General features: G+C 38.5%; 1 protein-coding gene across 1 annotated transcript; it reads left to right on the top strand.

Moving 5' to 3' along the window:
* The first annotated feature begins 1,913 nt into the window (after positions 1–1,913).
* pstpip2 (proline-serine-threonine phosphatase interacting protein 2) lies at positions 1,914–27,001 on the top strand. The gene is made up of 14 exons (XM_061733277.1): positions 1,914–2,041; positions 2,729–2,829; positions 5,836–5,910; positions 8,442–8,476; positions 8,566–8,672; positions 9,761–9,823; positions 13,510–13,602; positions 16,211–16,256; positions 17,928–18,007; positions 18,092–18,190; positions 21,151–21,247; positions 21,361–21,445; positions 21,565–21,602; positions 26,230–27,001. The coding sequence occupies exons 1-14, from the start codon at positions 2,009–2,011 to the stop codon at positions 26,283–26,285; spliced, it is 1,008 nt and encodes a 335-aa protein (XP_061589261.1). The 5' UTR covers positions 1,914–2,008; the 3' UTR covers positions 26,286–27,001.

Genomic DNA, 27,001 nt, shown 5'->3' with positions numbered 1-27,001 from the left:
ACAGAGCTGGCCCAAGGCATAAGTGAACTAAGCAGCTGCTTAGGGCCCCGTGACCACTAGGGGGCCCCCAAGAGTAAAAAAATAAAATAAAAAATACCGGTACAATTTTTTTTTATGTGTGAGTGATGATTCATACATATAAAGGTATGTCATTGTACAAAAACACAATAATTTAGATTATTTAATTATTTAGATTTTTTTCCCCTAATTTTACCAAAGCTTTTGCACATTTTTACATAATTTTCAGATCTAATTATTTAACTTAATATTTTATTTTTAAACAATTTTCATTACCTTGTTTCTGGTACCTCTGTTCATTTACATCATTATTTAAGTATTTGTTTGATTTTATTTGTTTATTCTCTTTAATAATGTCTGTTTTTGTACATTTTGAATTTATTCTTATATGGAGAACATATTGACGAGGTACTGTTTATCTAAGTTGAGTGATTTTAATTATAGTTCTAGTTTTTGTAGTACTTTGTTGTTGCACTTAATTATTGTTGTTCCACTTCAAATTGTTGTTGCACCTTGCTGTTGCAGTTTATTTAAAACCAAAAATAAAGTAGATAATGTGTTTACAGTAAATGGTTTATAAATGATCTATTTGATTATTTTGTTTCTTTTCGTAGGCCTACACTGTAGATGACACTCAGTATCACACTTAGTACTATATCACTTTAAATATAAGTATAAATCAACCCCAGGCTGCTCTTGTAGCTGAATTTGCTCCCATTTCAGATTTAAAAACATAAATGGGTAAAATCATGCCAGGCTGACAATAGGATGATGGAAACAACACTGCTGCAACTGTGCAGTTCTTTGACCTTTTATCTAGTGCTTCTCTGTGTGGCCAGAACGGGCAGTTGCTGACTTTGATAAATATAAATTGAAAGATTTTTCTGCAAATTTGTTAATCTGTTGTCTGCTTCCATGGTCTAAATCCCTGTGGATTACAATCTAACTACAACAAAAAGTTCTTACATCTAGTTTTACAAGTGTATTTGTAATGACAGGGAAGAACATGAAATAAGTTTATAGTGGGTGTGTGAATGATCAATAATCAGTATTATTGGCAGTAATAGAGGACCCCCAAATCAAATTTTGCTTAAGGCCCCATGGAGGCTTGGTACGATGGAGTATTAGGGCCAAACTAAGACAAAAAAAATTGGAAATTACGAGAATAAAATCATAATATAATGAGAATAAAGTCGTAAAATTACGAGAATAAAGTCGTAATGTTGCGAAAATAAAGTCGTAATAGAATAAAGTCGTAATATTATGAGAATAAAGTCGTAATATTACGAGAATAAAGTCGTAAAATTACGAGAATAAAGTCGTAACATTACGAGAATAAAGTCGTAATGTTGCGAGAATAAAGTCGTAATATTATGAGAATATAATTTATGAGAACTCTTAACAGGAAGAGCTTCTTCTCCCTGTGTTAAAATGAGGAATATTGAGCATCTTGTGAAGTTATATTTATATATTTATAATATATTACGACTTTATTCTCGTAATATTATGACTTTATTCTCGTAATTTTACAAATTTATTCTCGTAATATTATGACTTTATTCTCGTAGTTTTACGACTTTATTCTCGTAATATTATGACTTTATTCTCGTAATTTTACGACTTTATTCTCATTACATTATGACTTTATTCTCGTAATTTCCTTTTTTTGTTTTTTTGTTTGGCCCTAATACTCCGTCGTAGCTTGGGCCGGCCCTGATTGAGAAATGTTGTAATTTGTAATTGTCTGCTTTGTAGGCTTGCAGCCCTGCAAGTGCCAACGTTAGCCACTAGATGGCGGCAACGCAAAGAGTTTGATCATCTGTTTATCCTAGTCCTAGTTCTGCGACTCCTTATGAAAACTGCGCATGCGTCAGTTTGACCACCTCTGCTGCAACTGTAGGTTCAAACTGCTGCCAGTGCGCTCACACGGAAGGACCTGACACTAGACTGAGATAAAACTTGCGATACTGCAGCTTATTTCTTTGCAGTTATGAAAAACCTTCACTTTAAAGAATGTTTCTGGGTGAGTCATTTGGTTTGAGTTTCATTTTTTTCACTGTCAGTTTTAGTTTAAGGAATAATGATCCTAAGTAAAATATACTACAAAACAGTGCCATGTACAAATATAAGTCCAGATATTTCAGATATAGTTTATAACATTTTCAAATTAGCCTGATGTATCGGCACATGTGTTGCTTTCACTGTTTGTTTAATTTAACGTGATCATGTTTTGGAACCAAAATTTGAATTGGAAATGTAATTATTAATGTAGTTGGCACTTAATTGATGTGGGGTTTAAAAGAAAAAACTTGAATTAAAGACTCATCTAGGATTAAATAGGCAGTGCAAACACAACACCTTATAATCAAACACTGCAAAACTAATTTCCAAGGTGTTTGAAGAAAATAGGAAGATTATTTTGCAAATTCTAACAATTCTATTCAAGAAAGTTTTGCTTAAAATAAGACGATTTTGACTAGATTTAGGAATATTAGCGTTTCTATGGAAGGTTTCTATGGTGAAGATGATTACTGTCTGTTACCATTACTTTTACCTAAATTATGGAGGTGTACTGTTCAAAACATCAATTTACACTGTGTACCAAAGATTGTCACAAGTGTCGAAACACAAGTGGCTTGATGTAAAAGTCCAAAAAAGTGGACAACTGTGGAAGACAAAGGATGTGACGTATTTTTCCTCTTGCTGACAGAACTCTGATCTGACCAGCACCACTGGCTACGATGTGATCATTCAGTATCTCAATGAAGGCAAAAGGACATGCAAGGAAGTGGAGGACTTCATGAAAGCCAGGTAGTGGCATGAATACAATTTGTTATATTTCCAAAGAGATGTACTTGGAAGGCAGAGATGGTTTGTTTTTTAATTTTAAACAGGGTGGGTGAGGAAGAAATGAAAGCAACCATGAACTATAGACTTTCTAGAGTTGTTGAGGAAACAGCAAAGTTTATTACTAAGAGGAGTAAAGTGCAATATGACATTTTAAAATGTAAGGACATAGGAAGTGGAGGAGAACGTGGAGAGTTGTGCAGTTTATGGCCAACTTCAAGTAAAGAGAAAAACGTTTTTCAGCAATATTAAAACATGAATACATTTCTCAGACAAAACTACTGCAACAATACATTTAAATGCAAAAGTGATTCCCAAAGCTCTAGATACAGATGTCCACAAGCAAAAATAGGTATTTTCCACCGTGACAACCCATACAAAGGGGAAAGTGGAAATAGGCTGCATGACTTGTGTCTGAAATATAATTCTAGATACTGTGTATTGGAACTTGATTCAGTATCATAATCCTGAGATTTCTCCCCTGTTTTTATTTCAAACCTGATCCCTATTGTATCAATACTGCATCAGCACATATTTGAACTTTGAATTAGTTTTTAATCTGATGCACGTATGCACAAACATACAAAACATAGTTTTATTTGACATAGTTTTAAGTTCTGTGGGAAGAAAACAGGTTGATTTTATATTATTATTTATTAACATACAGTACAAGTTCCCTAACTTTAGAACAGAAAGTAATTTTGAAGCCCTCACGAAAAATAAAAGAAGTAGGACTTACTGAAATGAAAGTTACACTAAGAAAGGATGATAGGAATAGAGTCCTCCGTATTAAAAAAGAAGTTTAAAGACAAGTCAGCTGTTGGGTCACGCAACAAATATCTTTATTTGAGATGAGACTGCAGCGATTATCTGTGTGTCTGCAGAAATACGTGCATGCAACTATACTACTACTACTATTGCAGCTTGAGTTTTTATACTTTTATACTCTGTGGGTTTCTTGATTAACAGGTAATAAAACAGTGTGAAATTCAGTTCAGCAGGACTAACCGTAGTCTGAGGAGCTACTTCCTGCTCCGTCATCTACGTGATGATGGTTACCACTTTTTATTTGATCTGTTATCACATAAAGCATCAGGGTTGCTCCATGCTCTGTGAGCGTGTTTTGATAACATTCAAATTTAATCTGGTCATTTTAAAGTCACAGGCAGCTTATATATGTTTAATAAATTGGCTGGTAACAAAGCAGTTGAAACGCAGCCAAATCACCGGTATTAAAATACCACAGAAGAGGTAAAATTCAACACTAGAAAGGTGTGTGTCCACTCTTTGGAGTGTTAGTTTAAGACTTTTAAAGTAGTTAATTATCAAACACTGAACCAAAGTTAGTCGATAACATTATGAGCTAAAATGCCACTGGCATTTTTATATTGAATATTTTCAGACAAATCTAGTTAAATTTCATATTTTCAACCATATTTTTCTCTTAAACTTGGTATTTAAACAAGCAAAACTTGCCACAATGTCAAACAGCATCTGCGGAAATGAGCATCTTCACCAGAAATATGGCCAATTTAACACTGCAGGTGTTGGAAAGCATGCCACACCCTTAACACAGCTTAAAACTTAACAGCTTAACACTACTCTGAAAGTGTCACTTATAATGTAACTAGAGTCAAAATAATGCTGGTTACAACCAAAACTGAGACACTGGCAGATGGGCTGTGACCTTTCCTCAGGTAGCTATATTCTACATTTAAACAGATGCATTTTACATAATGTCACTTATCTAAACACCACCCTCCACTAGGAATGGGCGATATTTTACTGTTCACGATAAACCGTCAAAAAAATTCCCCACGGTAAGAATTTGTCATCTCACGGTAAAAAATTATAAATTCCCGTTGATGACGTTTTTGTGTAAAACCGGATTTATGGTTCTGTGTTAAATCCACGCACAACGTACGTGAAGGAAGGAAGGAAGGAAGGAAGGAAGGAAGGAAGGAAGGAAGGAAGGAAGGAAGGAAGGAAGGAAGGAAGGAAGGAAGGAAGGAAGGAAGGAAGGAAGGAAGGAAGGAAGGAAGGAAGGGGCCTAAAAGAAAGAACGAACGAAAGAAAGAAAGAAAGAAAGAAAGAAAGAAAGAAAGAAAGAAAGAAAGAAAGAAAGAAAGAAAGAAAGAAAGGAGCCTAAAAGAAAGAAAGAAAGAAAGAAAGAAAGAAAGGAGCCTAAAAGAAAGAAAGAAAGAAAGAAAGAAAGAAAGAAAGAAAGAAAGAAAGAAAGAAAGAAAGAAAGAAAGAAAGAAAGAAAGAAAGAAAGAAAGGAGCCTAAAAGAAAGAAAGAAAGAAAGAAAGGAGACTAAAAGAAAGAAAGAAAGAAAGAAAGAAAGAAAGAAAGAAAGAAAGAAAGAAAGAAAGAAAGAAAGAAAGAAAGAAAGAAAGAAAGAAAGAAAGAAAGAAAGGAGCCTAAAAGAAAGAAAGAAAGAAAGAAAGGAGACTAAAAGAAAGAAAGAAAGAAAGAAAGAAAGAAAGAAAGAAAGATTTGAGCCTGAAAAAAGAAAGAAAGAAAGAAAGAAAGATAAATTCCCGTTGATGACGTTTTTGTATTGGTATTTTTTTATCGTTATCGGGATAAATGCCAGAAATTATCGTGATACATTTTTTAGTCCATACCGCCCATCCCTACCCTCCACTAATAATAGACAAATTACAAATATATATAACGTATCTTTCGTACATGCTGCGTGACACATTTGATGCAAATTAAATTAATGGCAACGAAATGACAGATTGTGTCTGCGTTCGGCAGCCTCCACCAGCTACAGTATCTCAATGTAAATGTTGTTTTATTTTTTTATCTATAAACCAATACTTTTGTGTACGAAATTTGATGCAAACTTTGTAAAGTCAAAATTGTGTGAAGTGCAAATTAGGGCCTAAATGTTCACTGAACTCACTGAATGTCCTTTGCATGCGTGCTTGCATGTTTATAATTTTTTCTAATTCTTCTGTCAGGGCAACAATTGAAGAGAAATACGCCAAAGATCTGCTTGGTTTGTCCAAGAAGGTGTGTGGACACAATGAGATGAAGTAAGCAACCTGCATGCTTACATGCTGTCATCAACATGTTTGACTGATGTGTTTGAAGCTTTCTGTGATTACGTGCACAAGTGTGTTGCTGCAGAGCCTCTGATTCTGAATTCATGCAGTGGAGGCAGTTCCCCGCTAGACGGGGGATTATTCCAACTCTCCGGTTCACAAATCAAAGGTGGAGATGAGGCTTGAAATCTTCATTGTGTCACTTTACTTTTTTCATGAAGTAACACTAACATGTGGTTTCTTCACCAGTTCCTGTTTAGTCACATGATCAGCCTGGTTCTGTTTCTGTTTGGTTATGTTAGAGCATGAAGAGGAAGGAGGACTAATTGAGGAAGATGACGCACTAATTATTATTACCAGCAGTGCCCTTCCTGTAAAGCTGACTTTGATGTAAGGCGTAGTTTAAATCTCTGAAGGTTCAAAGCTGCTGGCCTCAGAAAGAGTCGTATTTTAGGTTCCAATAAAAAGCCTCCAGCACTAACACTTTTTAAATGTTTTTGAAAGATGTGGTGAACTACTTGGAGACACTATTAATAAGAAGTGAGCCGCATACCCGGCTGCGTGCCGACCATACATGTATGTAGGACTGGGCGATATGGACCAAAAGTCATATCTCGATATTTTCTAGCTGAATGGCGATACTCGATATATATCGATATTTTTTCTGTGCCATAATTGGGGTTTCCCCCAAAGCATTATAGCATAGCATCTATGTTAGCTTCATTTTTTTCTGAGGCAAACCCTTAAAAAAACAGTCAGTTTTAATACAATGCCTCGTGCCAAATGTCACACAGGTACCTTTATTAACAGAGGTCTGCACAATATCAAAATGTAAAATGTACATTTGTGCAAATCTCAAATCAAACTTTCAAGTCAATTTGTCACAAAAAAGGTATATCAAAATCATTAACATTTTTTTTTTTTTAATCGATATAAATGATATTGTCTCGTACCATATCGCGTTTGAAAATATATCACATCATCAGTGTCGTTTTTTTCCCGTCTCATGCCTATTTTTTGATTATTAAGGCAATGTTCAGATTGGCACATTTGATCAGAATTCAGTCTTCCTATAGGACAGTTTATACAGTACTATATTTTTTACTGCAAACTAGGGCTGGGCGATATATCGAGATTTTAATATATATCGATATATTTTCAAACACGATATGGTACGAGACAATATCGTTTATATCGATTTAAAAAAAAAAAATATATATATTTATTTTTTTTAGGATTTTGATATAGCTTATTTTGTGACAAATTGACTTGAATGTTTTATTTGAGATTTGCACAAATGTTTTGTTATTTGCACAACTGTCAACCTCAGTGGAAAAGTCTGCCTGTTACTGTCTACATTGTATTAATTGCACAGTGTATTTTAATTTAATTCTTATGCAGGAAAGGGATATTTGTTTTATTTTATTCAAGAAGCATTTTTATTCTATATATGCAGGCAGTTTAAGGGTTTGCCTCAGAAAAAATGAAGCTAACAGAGATGCTAACAGAGATGCTATGCTATAATGCTTTGGGGGAAACCCCAATTAAGGCACAGAAAAAATATCGAGATATATTTCGAGTATCGCCATTTAGCTAGAAAATATCGAGATATGACTTTTGGTCCACATCGCCCAGCCCTACTGCAAACGATCAGATCTGATGTCTGTCCTTGGTGACGTTCCCAAAATCCACATGGTTGCTGTGGTAGCCTACATGAAGGGAAGTGATGAAAACAAATCTAAATCGGTGGCGGTGAACTCGCTCTGCTACTGTTGCAGAGGGCCATGTTGAACCGTGGTGCAGATTTTCTACACGTGGGACACAGGTCTCTGCTGTAAACATCCTCCCCAAAATGAGTGGATTTCAGCTGTACTGGACTAGACGGCTGCAATTAATGAGCAATTAATGAGAAATTGTGCTTTAATTTGGCCCTGCCGGCCCTCTGTGCTTCAAGCTGCACCTATGGCTTTGCTAAACCACAGCATTTGACAATTGTACCCTTTGCTGACTGTTCATGACCTTCATTTCAGAAATGTACGGTACACTTATTTTGCCAAGCTACACCCAGTGAAACCGACCGAATAAAAGTTTGACTTAAAAAGCACATCAAACCATAAAGGAAAGGAAAGTGAGATGTTTTTCTCTCTTCTGCTCCTGATTTCTCTTCTTTGGGACTTTTAACCAATAAAGTTCTACTCCCTCTTGGCGCAAAAGGTCCGAAACCACTAATGAAATTTGGCAGATGGCAAAGAAAGATGGGTTTTCTATGGAAATCGGGAAACACACTTGTCCATTTCACTTGTTCTCTTGGAATTGGTGCACACCCACTTCCATTCAGAATCAAATGGGATGTGGCTTTTACCGGAAAACAGTATGTTCGATTTCAGAACCTGTTGTTTGCCAAAACACCCCTTACCTTGTGTATGAACAAAAGCCGAACTCCATTGATATGTGCTCTAAATAATGACATTTCATGATGAGAGCTGTTTTTTTATCTGTCAAACTGTCTTTTATTCTTGTAGCACCTTAAAGCGATCCCTGGACATATTCAAATTACGTGAGTGAAAACCACTTATTTTTACTCGTTACCCTTTCGTGTTCATTATCATTGTGCAGATTACAGATTAAACTACGTTTAACCTGCAGAGACTGAACAGGTGAGTCTGTCACACTTGCAACTGGCGCAGAGCATGAGGGAGGAGGCCAAGAAACTGGAAGAGTTCAGAGAAAAGCAGAAAGAAGCCAGGAAAAAGGTTAGTGCTTATAGGCAAGGCAAGGCAAGACAAGGCAAGTTTATTTGTATAGCACAGGAGTCAGCAACCCGCGGCTCTAGAGCCACATGCGGCTCTTTAGCGCCGCCCTAGTGGCTCCTGGAGCTTTTTCAAAAATGTTTGACCTTTTTTTTTTCCTTCTTATTTTTTCTCTTTTTTCTTCTTTTTTCCTTTTTTCTTTTTTCTCTTTTTTCCTCTTTTTTTCTTCCTTTTTCCTTTCCTTTTTAATCTTGACATTTCGACTTTTTTCTCAATATTTCGACTTTTTTCTCGAAATTTTTGACTTTTTTCTCAACATTTCGACTTTTTTCTCAAGATTGTACTTGAACATTAATCTTGACATTTCTACTTTTTTCTCAACATTTCGATTTTTTTCTCAACATTTTTACTTTTTTCTCGACATTTCGACTTTTTTCTCGAAGTGCATAATAAAAAAAAAAAATCTTCCCCCACTAATATAGAAACATGCAGCATGTGTTGCCTTCATTCTAAGGCTTATACAAGACTTTTCATTTTTTGCGGCTCCAGACATATTTTATTTTTGTGTTTTTGGTCCAATATGGCTCTTTAAACATTTTGGGTTGCCGACCCCTGGTATAGCACAATTCAACACAAGGTAATTCAAAGTGCTTCACATCAACATTAAAAGCGGCAAGACACAATTAAAACATAAATAACAAATAAAATGATAAGAAAAGAGGTAAAATAATAGAAAGCACAAGTTGTTAAAAAGTAAGGGCAGTAGAGTACAGTAGGTACATCTCATTCTTACAATGGCAAGAATTACATTTCTATACGGTCAAAACGTACAAAGACCGGGTCAAATACATTATTACAAATGTAATCTGTAACAATTCGTACAGTGAATTAAACCAATTTGACAATTATATGCCACAATACCTGTTTCCAGGTATTATTTCCATAACTTCACGCGGTTTTCACACAACTGACGAGAATTACGTTTCTATACGGTCAAAACGTACAAAGACCAGGGAGGTGATAGGGGAGGTGATTGTAATGTTTTGTGATGTGTTGATTTAATAATGAAAGAGGTGATTTTGTCATTTTAGATCGAACAAAACATGGATATGATCCACAAACAGAAGTCGTCGCAGTTCAAGAAGGTGATGGACGTAAGTAAACATGAAAATATGTTTGAATCCCATCCATTAGGATGAAAGTAAATATTGGCATTATTTTCCTGCAAGAAGGTTCCTGCTTCTTTTCTTATAATTTGTTAATAATGAACTGGGTTAGTTAGCATTCAGTCACAAGGAAATGACATTTACTAGGAAACCAAAGTCCACAAACAATGCTATAAAAGGTCACGTGCTGCATCAAAGATTGAAAAAGATAAACAAAAAAAGAAGTGCCCACAAGGGTACAAGCGCATCATGTTTTTTTTAGTTTTTTTTTAGATGTGGTTTGAGTTCCAGTTGTGAGATGTAAAATGCCATTTTCATCCATTTTCTGTTCTTCCTCTTTAATGGAGGAAGTTGTATTGAGCGCTCACAGAAGTGAATTATAGCATGAAAAATGTCATCAAAAGAAGAAGTCATACTCTGGTCAACTTATTTAAAGGGGACATATTGTGAAAAACAAAAACAACCCTTTTTACAGTATATGCATGACGTGTCAATGACAATGTGTCAACTCAAAAGTGTCCGTTCTATCAGTGAATGAGGGCCAAGTTAAAGAAGATGCCATTCGTTGAGCAGATAACTGCACATTAGTGGGGTACTGTTACAACAAGGAACCAGCACACAATAGATTTATCACGGCTCGCCATCTTTATTTCCACTTGCAATTTCCTGTACTCATGCTGTCCTTACTGTGGCTTAAAATAGGAAGTCAAAGACTTTGACTCAAAGTCTTTTGTTTTATACTTTGCTATTAAAGGTTCTTATATGCAGTAGTGCCTTTTAGAGAGAAATTAGCTTTAGTGTCCTATTTAGGTAATATTCTTGTTGGTTTCGTCTTTAGTCAAAGTCAAAGTAGCTTTATTGTCGATTCATCACATGTTAAGACATACAAGAAATCGAGAGGACGTTTCCCACTTCCCACGGTGAAACATATAAAGTGCGCAGGCGCAGGCACAACGGAGAGACAGATAGACAGACATTCTTAAAAAGTTCACATAAAATAAATACAACACAACATTTACTAGTACTAAGATGAGTGCAAAAGGCAATTTTTGTAAAAAAGAAGAAAAAGAACCATATTTGGATATTAGTGTTCATGGGGGGGGGCTTGGGAGGATTTCAGTTACTTTAGTTTGTTTGTTTGTTTGTTTGTTTCCACTTAGATGGTGAAATACTGAATGTGTTTAGTGGTTCCCAAACCTTTTTTGCCAGCCCCCACTTTTGTACATAACAGAATTTTCAAGCCGCCCCCCCGACACAGACACAGACACACACATCTTTTTCATTCAAATGCGACTGCAATTTATTTCATATATTGAACATATGTGCGAAAAATCTGTCCATCTCTGTAGAAATAGATTTTCAACCTGACCAGCTCCCAGAGATTGAAACAACAACAATACAAACAGGAGCCAAAATCTGAACATTTGCTCTACAGAAATGACACCTTTAATCCCCACATCTTTTCAGTGATGTGAGTGGACTTGCTTCATGTGTGCAACACATTTCTTTTTTTTTTTCCTTTTTACTGTACTATACAGTATGCATTACTTTCAACATATTTTTTTTCCAAAAATAACCAGCTCCCCGAGGAAAAAAAAACAGCAGCAACAGCTAAACAAATAATCAAAATTTCAACAATTGCTCTGCAAAAATGTCATCTTTAATCCCCACACCTTTTCAGTGAGTGGGGTGGGCTTGCTTCATGTTACAGATCCTCTCAAACCGGGTTGTAGGTGAGAAACTGCCACATGCATCTTCCTTCCAGTAGCACCGGGTAGTTGTGGGACCTGAAGCAGCAGGTCCCCGGTTAGATTCCCGCCGGCCAGACCATTACTTCATTCTCTCTCTCTATTTTTTTTTTTTTTTTTTTTTTTTTTTTTATTAATATACCTTCCAACCTCGCCGCGCCCCCCCTGCAATAGCGCTGTGCCCCCCCTAGGAGGTGCGCCCCCCAGTTTGTGAACCACTGGTTTATATGATGACTGCAAGTTTAAGGTGGACTTAAAGGAGCCGTCTGTAAGAAATGTCCAAAACTGGTACTGCAGTCACTTTCAAAATATTGTTGAGCGGCGTGGACCCTCCCCCTCCTCCCCCCGACCAGAGGTTGCCAGGTAGGCTGCAGAATGCAGCAGGAACGTAGGCTGCCATGGCTGCGATAATTAGAGCCGAGCTGGAAACCCGGATGCCGAAACAATACTGACTTGGTGATTGGGAGATGGGTGGAGGGTGGAGCTTCAGAAACAATACTGACTTGGTGATTGGGAGATAGGTGGAGGGTGGAGCTTCAGAAACAATACTGACTTGGTGATTGGGAGATAGGTGGAGGGTGGAGCTTCAGAAACAATACTGACTTGGTGATTGGGAGATAGGTGGAGGGTGGAGCTTCAGAAACAATACTGACTCCGTGATTGGGAGATAGGTGGAGGGTGGAGCTTCAGAAACAATACTGACTCCGTGATTGGGAGATAGGTGGAGGGTGGAGCTTCAGAAACAATACTGACTTGGTGATTGGGAGATAGGTGGAGGGTGGAGCTTCAGAAACAATACTGACTTGGTGATTGGGAGATAGGTGGAGGGTGGAGCTTCAGGCCAAAACAAAAAATGACAACATCAACATCAGTTGAGGGCTGCAACTCCTCTTTTTAAACTGGAATATCCTGGCTTGAGTGCTGTTGTCAGTGACATAAGTATTTGAAATGAACATGATTTTTAAATGTCTGTTGACATATCGGGGTCATTTTATGATTCGTTTTATTATTGCTCTTACATACAGCTCCTTTAAGATGAGACTGTTCCTGGAATAAGCATCAGTTTAAAAGAATGATGTGGACGTGTTTGGGCTGAGCCAAGGAGTGCCATTGGATAGGCATACAAACATTGGACAGGCAAATAATCAATCAGTGGAAAGTATCAATTTAAAGCCTAATTTATGCTTCTCCATTAACTCAATCCAAAGGAAATGCTGTTTCCTGCAAACTCTGCAACCAAGAAATCAAAATCTCCAACTGAGTGTGCAATCATCTTTCCTGGTAACAGTTTTTTTTCTTTGCCATCAGTTCTAAAACCATCTCAGTTTTACGTCTTTCCCAGTTGCGCTGCTTCTTTTCTTGCGGCTGCAATCCTGAAACAGGTGTCAAATTGCATCAATCTACACCAGGGAGGCTCTGTGTCACTTTGCCATTGGTTCAACAGAGATGCAGAAATCAGGCTTTAGTTGTTTTTAATAGTGGCTCTGGGATCCTGCTGCATGATCTGCATAAAGTCCATCTCTACCTTGTAGCAATTAGTTCGGTACGTTCTGTACCAGTGAAAACTGCTGTTAATGTGAGGGGTACCCGTCACTACTCGTGGTGCCCACATAAACGCAGTTGTCGGATCATTAAACACATTTCACAACGACTGTAAATACATTTCATGAGAGAACGTGTGCAGGGTGAAAAGGTACGGGTGGCTCGGCTACACAAAATCAGCTGTTTCCAACAAAAATGTAAATACCTGCTTGAAGAGGGAGATGGCACTTTAACCTTGTAGTATGTTGACCAAAGCCTGCCGCGGGCATTTAATTTACACCTCATTAAACTGCATTACTTTGACTTCTCAAACTTATGTGCTAACAAAAACTTAATAAAAGCTGGATCAAAACCAGCTAACCCGTATGGTGTTTCTGTTCCCAGTCAAAGAAGACATACGAGCAAAAGTGTCGAGACAAAGAAGAAGCGGATCAGAATGTGAACCGAAACACCAACAACGCCAAGCAGATGGACAAGGTAGAAGGAGTTCGCTGGACCTCCTCACATCTCAGTTTTATTGATTAATGTCTTGGAGTGTTAGTTTTGCCTCTCTGTATTTACCCCGAATTAAATGTTTAATTTATATGTGCATTTAATGAATAAGCACAGAAAAGTAATGACAATTAAAGGACTCTGTGATTGTGCTAATTGTTGTTAATGAAGAAACTTAAAGGTAGTAGCCTATAAGCAGTGGTGTAAAGTAACGAATTACAAGTACTTCGTTATTGTACTTAAGTAAGATTTTTGAGAATTTGTACTTTTATTGATACTTTCATTTTTCTGTACTTTTACTTTTACTTCGTTACATTTTCAAGGAAAAAATCGTACTTTTAATCCGCTACATTTAAAATTGGACACGTCGTTACTCGCTACAAATTAAAGCCATGAGAACAGCACAGCGGGGGCTGATTTATGGTTCCGCGTTACACCGGCGCAGAGCTACGGCGTAGGGTATGCGGCGACGCACACCCTACGCCGTAGCCTACGGCATATGTGTGCGTCGATTTAACGCGGAACCATAAGGCGGACGGGAAGGAAGGGGGGCGAGTGAATTGCCCGTGATTGCCCGGCGGCGGGTCCGTGACGAGACACCTTTAATACCGTTACCGGTAATATTATAGATCCATGCGAGACACCTGGGGCAGACGGGGAGACTCGGCCTCCCCGAGAAGGAGCCGCAGGCCCGGGAGAGTTGCGCCGCAGAGGCGGGCCGGAAAGGCCGGAGGAACTACGCCGTAGGCTCTGCGTTGGTGTAACGCGGAACCATAAATCAGCCTTGAGCGGCAGCCGACGCTCAAGCCGACAAAATTAAAATGGGTTAATGGAAACAAACGCTAAAGGGGTCAGAATAATATCACCATTATTCAGAGTTGTAAGCAAATTCTTGGATTCTTCATTTCTTTGCAATCCTTTTGAAAATAATTTTGTACTTTGTACTTTGTACGTTTTACTTTTTACTTTTTACTTTTGTACTTAAGTACATTTTACACCATGTACTTTTGGTACTTTATTATATTTAATTTGAGGTACTTTTATACTTTTACTTAAGTAATTTTCTTAATGGGTACTTTTTACTTTTACTTAAGTAATTTTCAAGCAGAAAATTTGTACTTTTACTTAAGTACAATATTTTTGTACTTTTTCCACCTCTGCCTATAAGTGATTCTACACGCCTTCTAATCCGGAAAAAACCTTTTGTCACATTCACTGAGTATCTTCTCACCAGCTGCTAGCTGCACATCTGTGAGTACAATAGTGTCTATACATGGCAGTAGCTCCATAAACATAGAGCAGTCAGGGTGGCAGCTCACCCCTCAAAGCACAGCAAACATTGTTCCAGCAAATCACTAACAGGGAGGGGGTCCTGTCTTTTCTTAGGGAGCAATGGCAAAAAGAGCCAGCACTAGATGATTTGTTGTGTTTTCTTCCAACATCAACAGATGTGATGTCATCCAGAAATCCCTTACCGTACCTTTGAATATTCAAAGAAATGTCGTGCTGCTGTCATGTGACTGAGTTCTCATAAACTGTAAATCTGTTATTGGGAGTCTCAATAAATGTGTAAATCCCAAGTCATCTAAAAACAACAACACGCCAGGATTGAAAGGATATTTGTAATTTTAAGGCATCATGATGTATTATTGTTTTTGAGCCATGGGAAAACTGCAAATTCGTTATGATAGCGGTGAAAAACCTGAAGCTTTTCCAGTTTGAGGCTAAATGTGTCCCATTACATGTAGGAATGGGCGATATTTTACCGTTCACGATATACCGTCAAAAAATTCCTCACAATAAGAATTTGTCATCTCGCGGTAAAAATGATAAATTCCCATTGATGAAGTTTTTGTGTAAAACTGATTTATGGTTCTGCGTTAAATCCACGCACAACGTACGTGAAGGAAGGAAGGAAGGAAGGAAGGAAGGAAGGAAGGAAGGAAGGAAGGAAGGAAGGAAGGAAGGGAGAAAAGAGGAAAGAAGGAAGGAAGGAAATGAGCCTGAAAGAAAGAAAGAAAGAAAGAAAGAAAGAAAGAAAGAAAGAAAGAAAGAAAGAAAGAAAGAAAGAAAGAAAGAAAGAAAGAAAGAAAGAAAGAAAGAAAGATAAATTCCCGTTGATGACGTTTTTGTGTAACAAACATGGCGGATCTGAGAGCGAGATAGATTTATAGTTGAAAAGGTGGAGTTGAATTGGTATTTTTTATCGTTATTGGGATAAATTCCAGAAATTATCGTGATACATTTTTTAGTCCATACCGCCCAGCCCTAATTACATGATACAGGTATGGATGGAAATCTTTCTAGCCACTGTGCCCTTTGCAGAAAACTCCAAGAAAAACATTTACTGGTAAATCTATGTTTTATATAACAAAAGTGCAGAGGGAATGATTTTCAGTATTTTCTTTGACCCATTCTATTACACTTAATTTCCAGGCAAATCTTGTATTTGTTTCCAGTTTTTGATGCATTTGAGAAACTTACAACATTTTCTCAGAACTGGTGTTCGGGCACAACTATCAAGTGGATATTGTGTAGTGTTTTTTTAAATGTTAGCCCAGCTTCTTTTCATTTGACCTTTATTATCTTTCAGCTACATGCAAAGGCCCAGCAGGCAAAACAGAATGCAGAGGATGCAGGTAAGCTACCCAGCAATGCAGGGATGGAGGGACTAAACGGCTTTATCCACACTGCTTAACACGGTTTTTCACTCACATATCACATATGGGTATTCATCGTTACTGCCAGAGCCTGTTTGTAGAAGTCGCCCCTAGATCTCAAGATGAGATGCACCCCAAACATCCTGACCTCTTAATGGCCAACACGGTGCAAGTTTAAATAATAAATCAGATCATCTTGAAGTCTGTTCTCGCTTCATTAATAAGCTCAGACGTTTTACTGGTGATGTTGCATCGCCCTTTTGTTCAACAATTACGAGTTATAACAAAAACTCAAAACCTCGACTTTTTTTTCTCCCCTGCTATTGTTTTCATCCTTGATCTCTCTTTTTTTGGATCACGTCTTTTTCAGATTTTTCAGCTGCTCCTTGGAAAGCTCAGTTTTCTGCTTTCACGTGTAAATGCGTCTCCGTTTTCATTAAGATGACCTGCTTATTGGATAAAGTTGAGTAGAGTTGGTTGTCCTGAGCTTCAGCTTCACTTAGCAGAACGCTGGACCTCGGATCATCCCCGTTGCCCCTGACAACCACATTGTCAGCTTCTGGATAAATCAGTAGGGTTTTGTCAAGGAGAGCGTCAGGCTTGATATCAAATCGATATGCGGAGCTCAATGATCCGCTGTGTAACCCACTATAAAGTGTGAAGGCCAAATTAAAGTTGCTTTTTTTAATTATCATGCTAACATGCATGTTGGAGTTTGTAAATATCTGTCAAAAAAGCACTATAACATTCCCCTTGAGAATGTTTGCTTCCATAAATCAGTATTTTGCTCCGTTTCACCGTGCTGTGATCAGAGGTGGGTAGAGTAGCCAAAAGTACTGTTAGTTCAGAATAATATGACTCAAGTAGAAGTAGAAAGTAGTAATCCAAATAATTACTTGACTAAAAGTAAAAAAGTACTTGGTGAAAAAACTACTCAAGTACTGAGTAACTGTTGAGTAACGTCTGATTTATTTTTTTAACACAACCATTCAAACAGACAAAAGTACAAAATAATCATCTTCAGGCAAATTAAATCAATAAAATAATAACATTCATTAAAATTAATAAAAAATAGCTTAAATTAAAATAATCTTAAAGTAAATTCAAGTACTGTATTAAATAATAAAATAAATAAAATAATAACAGAATAAAAAAATAAATCAGGCACAAGTAGCACAAAATTTCAAGCCTTTGTACTTTTCTTTTTTAACCAGGCAGAACTAGAACAAACATGAACTCATAGAAACTCTGTGTGTGTTTGAGTCTGTGTAAATGTGACAAAACATGCAAAAACAAACATTTTTCCCAAAGAATCACTCAGTGATGTCATGAGATTGACGCGTACGCGGATAAAAGGGATAAAAGAAAAGTAACAGCTCAACGTAGCCTAATGTAGCGGAGTAAGAGGAACAGTTTCTTCTTCACAAATCTACTCAAGTAAAAGTAAAAAGTATAGTGATTCAAAACTACTCCTAAAAGTACAACATATCCCAAAACTTACTCAAGTAAATGTAACGGAGTAAATGTAACTCGTTACTACCCACCTCTGGCTGTGATCGTGGAAAATCACCAAAGATTTCATGGCACGCCAAGGCAAATAAAATGCTCTTGCGGATACTGCATTGTGTTTATTGTGTGTTCCTCTGGCAGATAAGTTGTACCAGCAGAATGTGACTTCGCTGGGAAAGATCCGAGATGACTGGCTGAAGGAGCACGTCAAGGCCTGTGAGGTAAGACTCAATGACACAGATTTGTAGAAGACATGCATAATCTAAGTAAACGAGCTAAATTGCTGTTTAATGTCTTACGTGCAGATGTTTGAAAGACAGTCGGTAGAGCGTATTAACTTCCTGAGGACCACAGTCTGGACTCATCTTAACCAGCTCTCCCAGGAATGCGTCACCAGTGATGAGGTAAACATCAACACGCCACACTGACATGCCGTGAATAGGGTTGCCACCTTTCAGAAATAGAAATAAGGGACGCCCTGATTTCAGCAGCGCAGGAGCCAAAAAAAAAAGCCCCAAAACTTCTAAACTGCATAAAAATGTGTTTATTTTATATGAAAAAACCAAATGCTTTGATTTAAAGTTTAAAGTGCTTTAATAGCATTGAACTGTCATGACTGTACAGACAGACAACCATACTAGCAACTGAAATAGCCTCCTATGCTAAGTATGTCCACATCAGCCCAGATGTATAATATAGCTACAGGTGAAGAATATGGTGTAAAAGTTAATTTATTTCAATAATTCAACTAGAATATGGTGTAAAAGTTAATTTATTTCAATAATTCAACTAGAATTTGGTGTAAAAGTTAATTTATTTCAATAATTCAACTAGAATATGGTGTAAAAGTTAATTTATTTCAATAATTCAACTAGAATATGGTGTAAAAGTTAATTTATTTCAATAATTCAAATAGAATATGGTGTAAAAGTTAATTTATTTCAATAATTCAAATAGAATATGGTGTAAAAGTTAATTTATTTCAATAATTCAACTAGAATATGGTGTAAACGTTAATTTATTTCAATAATTCAACTAGAATATGGTGTAAAAGTTAATTTATTTCAATAATTCAACTAGAATATGGTGTAAAAGTTAATGAAAATACGGTACAATTCCGTATTTTACGGGACGGGTGGCAACCCTAGCCGTGAAACACATTTCCACAATGTCCGAAGTGGTTGATTGAGAAAGCCATCAATGTTATGACTTTTTTTTGCCAAACTAGCTGGAGGACATTATAGCTGGTGGTATTTGAAACAAAACCAAACACAGAGGACTAGCTCCTCCCTCCAGCTCCCTCCAGCTTTCCCTGAGAAAACACACCCCGGGATAAACTCAACCAAGCCTACACTGAGAACCTTTCTTATTCAGGATTTCCTTTTCAGCCAGCGAATCATTTTCAGTGACAAAGTGCTGACACTTGTTATTCCACCTGTCCTGCACCAAAACAGCAGACTGAAGCGGTTTGTAATTATCCTCTAACTACAGGGCTGCACCAGGCAGCTCATGAGTCAGACTGTTTCTACCTCGAAGAGACTAAACGTTGGTCTAAATAAATGAATATTACTCAAACTCCGAGTGTTTAACAAGTACTTGAACATAATTTAAAAAGCTGCATTTCTGACTTCCCCTGCTGCTTGAGGCGGCAGGAAAAGGTTTTAAAGAGCATATTGCAGGTTGGAGACCCCTGTGAATCAATGTGTAGGAAAATAATGTAGGAACTGAATTTTCATTGAAATACACATAAATATATACTACAGTGACCTCCAGAGTTGTTTTTGTGAGAGTATTTTACTTCCGCATCTGAAAAAGCTGAACCGGAAGTGACGTAGTGGGAGGGACCGCAGTGAATTTCAACAATAGGAAAAATAATGGATCTTAATGTTAGTTGTGACACTGAAGAGGTTGTGAATGTGTATTCACACCAATATGACGGGCCACAGCCTTATAATTACGAACCCGTTAGGGCCCCCACGTTCTTTTGATTGACAGCTGAAACTCGCTTTTTAAAAGGCTGATTTATGGGTCTGCGTTACACCAACGCAGACCCTACGGCGTAGGTTACGCGGCGACGCACAGAACGCTGCGTGCGCCGCGTAACCTACGCCGCAGGCTACGCCGTCGATTTTACGCGGAACCATAAATCAGCCTTTATTCACCGCAGCACCCGCCCGTGCGCTCTTGAAAGAAACTTTGAAAAATAACTCCTTAAAAACGGGTGAGTACTTGTAATCTGTCTACGTTTGTACTTTCTAAACAGAAAACAGGCTTATTATCTTCTCTTTTTTTTGATTAAATGCATCCAAAATAGCCGGGTATTTTTTAAACCGAATATTCCCCCCCCTTCGTTTATAAAATAATTTGTATCCACATTACATCGTTGTTGAAAAAAAAAACCTTCCACACATAACCGAAGATATGCGTTTTCGACCACATTCATAAGCATTCCAAACCTGTATATCATCCGTTCTTCCGGCCTTCGGGCCGCATCTGCGGCGCAGCTTCCCCGGGAGCGGCGTCTCCCGAGCCCGAGTCCCCCCGTGTCCCACCACGGAGCTGCCGCGTTAAATCGACGCAGCCCTACGCCGTAGGGTACGGCGTAGGGCTGCGTGTCGCCGCGTACCCTACGGCGTCGGTGTAACGCAGTAAACGGCTGTCAAGAGCAGAGACCATTTATTTAATAAATAGCTTGGAGAACAGATGGTGGATCATCTGTAGTTCTGTAGTGAACAAAGGTCGCACGTTTAGACGTCAGAATCAGAGCAGATTTGTTGTTGTTTTGGAGCATAATGTGACGTTCGAAAACGCAAAACTCCGGTTGTGTGTGTCTACACCAGGTCTACACGCATATACATAAACAGTTTTCAAAAATCTTCACTTTGCCCGGAGTTTTTTTAAACATTTGTTTATTTGCGTTTTCATGTGGATGACAGGTCCAAACGTAGGAAAATATCTTCGGTTTAGCAGATACTCGGCTACGTGTGTACGGGGTCTGCGCAGTAAGATGGGGCAGAGCTGTGGAGACGTCTCCCTCCTGCTGCTACGTCATATGACGCGGTGTTCGAAAAAAAAAAGCGTTTGTAGGAGCTTTGCTAAAATCAGACACTTTTTCCTCTGATTACGTGCCCTTATGTCTTGTAAAACATATTAAATCCTACATTAACTTCTCACATAGTCATTTTCACATAAGGTCAGGTATATTTTTTGAAAAAACCCTAACCTGCAATATGCTCTTTAAAGGTACAAGTGAAGCAATAAAACCGAATGTGCTGCTGCGTGCTCTTAACTGTCTCTGTTGGGTAAGGATGGATCGCCCCATTGACCTTATTTTTACTGTGTCTCCATTCACATGTGTTTATAGCTCTATGAGGAAGTGAGGAAGTCACTCGAACAGTGTAACATCCAGGAAGATATTGAGCACTTTGTAAATCTGAGACGAACTGGAGATAAACCACCAGGTATGAACGCAGCACACCCTTTGCTAAAGGTTAACCAGTGCTGGTTTATAAATAGCAAAGAGGTTTTACATAAAAGCGGCTGTCATTGGCTGAACGGTTTCCATCTTTAACAGCTCAGGTTGTGTACGAGAACTTCTACAGTGGTCAGAGGTCTCCAGCGGGGGCAAGGCCTGCTCGACCTCTGCCAGCAGTGAACAGGTAAATGAGGGCTCCTCGTCTCTTAGTGCATTTGTTTTTACTAAATATGTTCACCCTTTCCTTGTTACAATTGAAGAACAATTAAGGCGCACATTTTATTTATCTGCTTGAATCTGCAGGAGGGGGCCCTTACCTAACCCAATACAGAACAGTGGAGGTATGTGGGTTGTTTGTTTTTTCCTTCTAATTCAATAAAATATTTCAAAGCAGCATTATTGACTGGCCAAAGTAGTACAATATCACCCATGTCAATATGTCTAATAAAGGTTTTTTCTAGAGGTGCTCAATAAAACTAAAATTCGCATTTAGAAATCACACCTCTGCCCGTCACTACTCGTGGTGCTAAACATAAACGCAGTTGTCTGATCATCAAACACATTTCACAACGACTGTAAAATGTTTTATTGCATTTGGAAGTGTGTTAATCAGCCATGGCACTATGATCACCTGCTCTGCATTGATTAAATCGTTCCTGTGCTCCCACGGCTGTCTTCGGGTCCCATCAAACTGGTGGTTTGGGGACAAGATGAACATCTTGGACTCTTTGCTGTGTTTTTTGTCAGCTTAAACGGGGGCCTGTTGCCTGGATTGAGGGGTGTGATTGAATACATACTTTTTTTTTTTTTTTACCTTGTCTGCACACATATTAATGTTTAACAACATGCTGGTAAAAACCTAAGGCATATATATGTGCATTGTTACTATATTTAATATATATACACGCATACATACTAGGAATGGGCGATATTTTATCGTTCACGATAAACCGTCAAAAAAATTCCCCACAGTAAGAATTTGTCATCTCCCGGTAAAAACGATAAATTCCTGTTGGTGACGTTTTTGTGTAAAAATGATTTATGGTTCTGCGTTAAATCGACGCACAACGTACGTGAAGGAAGGAAGGAAGGAAGGAAGGAAGGAAGGAAGGAAGGAAGGAAGGAAGGAAGGAAGGAAGGAAGGAAGGAAGGAAGGAAGGAAGGAAGGAAGGAAGGAAGGAAGGAAGGAAGGAAGGAAGGAAGGAAGGAAGGAAGGAAGGAAGGAAGGAAGGAAGGAAGGAAGGAAGGAAGGAAGGAAGGAAGGATATGAGCCTGAAAGAAAGAAAGAGATTCCCGTTGATGAGGTTTTTGTGTAACAAACAAGGCGGATCTGAGTCATTACAGTTTTGCAGTACAGGTGTAACTCATTTAATTGGTTTTTATCAATTCAATTTAATTGGTGTAGTTTAGTAGCATTTAGTATCTTTTAGAGCAGTGATTTGGGGGCTCCAAAGACTGAATGTGGAGATAGATTTATAGTTACAAAGGTGGAGTTGAATTGGTATTTTTTTTATCGTTATCGGGATAAATGCCAGAAATGATCGTGATGAATTTTTTAGTCCATACCGCCCATCCCTAATACATACGCATACACATACATATATATACACACATACAAACCCAGTTTTATTTTTTTGGGGGGGGGTGACATCCGCTGCTAAACCAGGAAGCAAGAACACACATGAAGGCACATGTCGAGCACTTGAAATCTGCAACAAAAACCAAAAAAAAAAGAAAACCGAACAGACACGAAACCGACACGTACATTTCTAAGTAGGTGACAAAAGCCAAACTAATGCACCAATGAATTCAGGTTTTACCAGAAGACAACTGCACTGTAAAACGATGACCAGTGTTAAGTCTGAATTATGGTTCTGCGTTAAACCTACGCCGTAGGGTACGCGGCTACGCTCCGTAGCCTACGCCGTAGCCTGACTTGCACCTCCCAAAAATGCGTCGCAGTGACGCAGACAACAGGCAGACCGAGAGGGCTGTGATTGGTTTGCTTGGTAGCAACGCATTTCCGGTTCCGGTTCGTGAAGCAGTAGTGAACTTTCAGCGCTCTTTTTTCCGTGTGTGTGTGATTTTTTTTGTTTTTGTTTTTTGCACAATAGTTGTCCTTATCTCTTTGATTCACTGTGACCGGAAAAGCCGGAAGCTAAACAAAAATCAACTAGTACTCTGGGGGGGTACTGCACCGCGGAGAAATGGAGTGACGGAGAAGTCCGAAGGGTTCATGACGGCGTCACGGCAACGGCGTAGGCTCTGCGTTGGTTTAACGCGAAACCATAATTCAGGCTTTACCTGTTACTGGCTTTAATGACCAATGTTGTTTAATTTAACTAAAATAGCTAATTAGCTTTTATCTGGTCTATAAAATAAAGAGAACATCAAGAAGAGTCTGAGAGCACATAGCGTATCCAGTCTCTCTTTGCCCGTACTCTGATGGGCCTTGAGAAGTGCTCTGGCCGGCACCCGTTGTGTTAACTAGGTGATAAAGCCCAGAGCCGGCACCTTCCTGTCCCTCCGCTACAATAGGTAGCACTAAAACAAATTAACAATACAGGTTTAAAAGCTTACAAAGGTGTCAGCTGAACATGTTTAGTTGGTCTGAAAACAAATAAGTGCATAATTTGATGCCATGACCATGTTTCATTCTTGGTGAGACTGTGGTGGTGTGTGGTTTCTGCTCAGCTGCAGGAGGAGAATGAAGCAACTACAACGGGTGACTACTGAGCTTGAGTCACAGTCTGGCCTACAGCCATACTCTTACCCTCTTACCCTCTCACCCCTCGAATCCAAGCACAATCAGGCCTGGTTGATGCTGAACTATGCAGTGGCATGAATGGCAAATATGTTACAGGTCCTTCTCATTGCTACAAACTAACTGGAGATCTTGTGCAGCTGTGTTGAATTGTTAAATGGATTTTCTCTGAGCACTGTGTTGTGCCACAAAGGGTTCTGGTTAAATTATTAAAGAGTTATTAATAATTGTCTTTCAATAACTATTGCTAATTAAGAAGATTACTTATCGAAATTAACTATCAAAATGAATCAATCACCACCTGACTTATCAGGAAAAAACAACTAAACAGCTAAATCAGTCTCAAAGTTGCTGTTACTCCATATGTGCCAGCCTGTTGCCAGGGGTGGAGTTACAGTTACAGTGTTAGTAGGACAGGATGAGAGGAGAAAAGTAAAACCCAAGACACTAGAATAACTTCTCACCACCAGAAAATCAAACTCTTCTGATGTTTCCCACACAGAGACCAATGTGAAATTAACTTCACACATGCGCTCTTGTCATTCAACTGGGGAATGAGGAAGGGCTTTGTTTTCGGTTGTGGAAGAATATGTCATCAAGATCCAGCAAAGTGGATGCAACAGTAGACAAACGATAAAATAAACAAACACACAACTAATAAACCCAACTGTGACGGGACCAGCGGTCCAGCTCACAATGCAAAACTAAACTTGTAAAATGTGTTAACCATGTTTCTCTGCCCAGACACAAAACAGCCTCTTACGTGGATCTTTGTAGTTGAAGAAAAAGGTGGTTTGGGCTGGCCCAGGGGTCGGCAATCCACGGCACTAGAGCCGCATGCGGCTCTTTAGCGCCGCCCTAGTGGCTCCCTGGAGCTTTTTCAAAAATGTTTGACCTTTTTTTTTCCTTTTTTTCTTCTTTTTTTTCTCCTTTTTTCTTTTTTTTCTTTTTCTTCTTTTTTTTCCTTTCTTTCATTTTTTTCTTCCTTTTTCCTTTCCTTTTTAATCTCGATGTTTCGACTTTTTCTTCGACATTTAGACTTTTTTCTCGACATTTTCGCCTTTTTTCTCAACATTTCGAGTTTTCTCTCGACATTTCAACTTTTTTCTCAAGATTGTACTTCAACATTAATCTTGACATTTCAACTTTTTTCTCGAAATTTCGACATTATTCTCAACATTTCGACTTTTTTCTCGAAGTGCATAATGAAAAAAAAAATCTTTCCCCAGTTATAACTAATATTGATACAAGCAGCATGTGTTGTCTTCATTCTAAAGCTTATACAAGACTTTTCATTTTTTGCAGCTCCAGACATATTTGTTTTTTGTGTTTTTGGGCCAATATGGCTCTTTGAACATTTTGGGTTGCCGACCCCTGGGCTGGCCGGTCAGCGTTCCTTGGTGAAAAGCTGGATGGCTACGCTCCACATGTGACCCTGATAAAGAGCGTCTCTCTCTCTCCTGCTCTCCTCATCTCAGTGTGGATGAGGGATGAAGCATGGGCACAGCACCTGGACCTCCTTCAGCTGCAGGTCGGTCCGAAGGCGTTCACGTCGGGGCATGCAAGGGTCCCTCGTTCGGCTCCTCTGGGGCTTGGAACATTTACGGGTCACTCGTTGCAACGCTGCAGACTATGGTTGCCATTTCCAGGCAACCAGACGCTTCTTCAGGCACGATAATGGAGAAGGCTGGCCCATAGCTAGTAGCTCTTCATACTGAAATAGGAACTGTGTCCTTCTTCATAGCTCACAGAGAACTCTGAATTGAAATCAAGTCTTTCCATGTTCAACACAGGACTGTGGCCCAACAACTGGACCCCCTTATCTATCCCTGCAGCTGAGCACAAACACCACCAACGAGCCATTTGGCCACCAATCATGAAAAAGTGTTACTGATCGGTGATTATTGATTAATAACAGGACGAGTATCACTTGGAACTAACTTGGAGTCAGCCACAAAGCTGTGGCCTAAAATGTAGAGGTCTGGTGTGTTCATGTGAGGGCTGAGAGACTCAGTTGTTACTAACCAGATGTTCCAGTTCATTGCAACGTCACAGTCCCTTTGGGGCTTGAATGGAACATAAATCCATCACTTTTGTGTTTATAAAGTTTCCACATTCACATGTTGTGTGTTTAAGATATATATATTTTTCAAGGTTTGTGGTTTATTAGAAACCAAATGTTTTCATGTTTGCTTTGATTCCAGATGCTGAACACTACCATGTGTTACAGGACACGAGCTACAGTGTCATCGAGTACTAACAACCAGATCTTCTTCAGCTTTGCTGATAAACAGATTCATTATGTCCCCCAACTTCCTCCTTTGTGGTTTCCTCTAAACATACCATCCAATTCAACTGAAAATAAGTGTCACAACTGTTCACATAAATAAAATCATAATCTATAACATCTTCCAAAATTTGTATTAATTCAAAAGGTCATGTCCAGTGTCCAGACCGACTTCCCATTTGTTTTTCTTTATTTTTTTTATGTAACTGCATTTCGGTGTATTTCCAGTTTTGTATTTATTTGATCTTTTTTTTTCTTATCCAAAGTTCTTAAACCCAAATAATGTTTTTCATGTTTCCAGTTTTCATTTCCTGTATTTGTGAAAGTAGCTGACCGCTACTTTGATGACTGGAAATGGTTTCTCACGCTTGTAAAACAGTGTTTCTCTTCAAAGTCCTGTTCCTGTTACTAGACCCTGCACTCGATCGGTTTTTAACTTCCTGTAAAACATCCTGAAAAGTGCAGCCAGCCCTATTTTTATACCGAATGTTAACAATCCTGTTATTAAAATCCAAGTGTGATGATGGATATTCTTTGAATTCTGGGGTTGGGGCTGTTGAAGTTTTAGCACTTTTGATTTCACTTTATTTATACTGGAAACCTGCCGTGAACTGAAAACGCTACAAACTTTGGACTGCATGACGTAGTCAGAATTAAAACACATTTAATTCTGAACTCAACTTTTTCTC

Source organism: Cololabis saira, chromosome 11 (assembly GCF_033807715.1).
Source record: "Cololabis saira isolate AMF1-May2022 chromosome 11, fColSai1.1, whole genome shotgun sequence".
NCBI lineage: Eukaryota > Metazoa > Chordata > Actinopteri > Beloniformes > Belonidae > Cololabis > Cololabis saira.
This window is presented reverse-complemented; position numbering and strand designations above follow the sequence as displayed.

Excerpts from the sequence above, each read along its gene's own strand:
- pstpip2 (XM_061733277.1), top strand. The coding sequence starts at position 2,009 with ATGAAAAACCTTCACTTTAAAGAATGTTTCTGG. Across the intron at positions 5,911-8,441 it reads TGTGGACACAATGAGATGAA|CACCTTAAAGCGATCCCTGG; the intron begins GTAAGCAACCTG and ends TTATTCTTGTAG. Across the intron at positions 9,824-13,509 it reads AGTTCAAGAAGGTGATGGAC|TCAAAGAAGACATACGAGCA; the intron begins GTAAGTAAACAT and ends TTCTGTTCCCAG.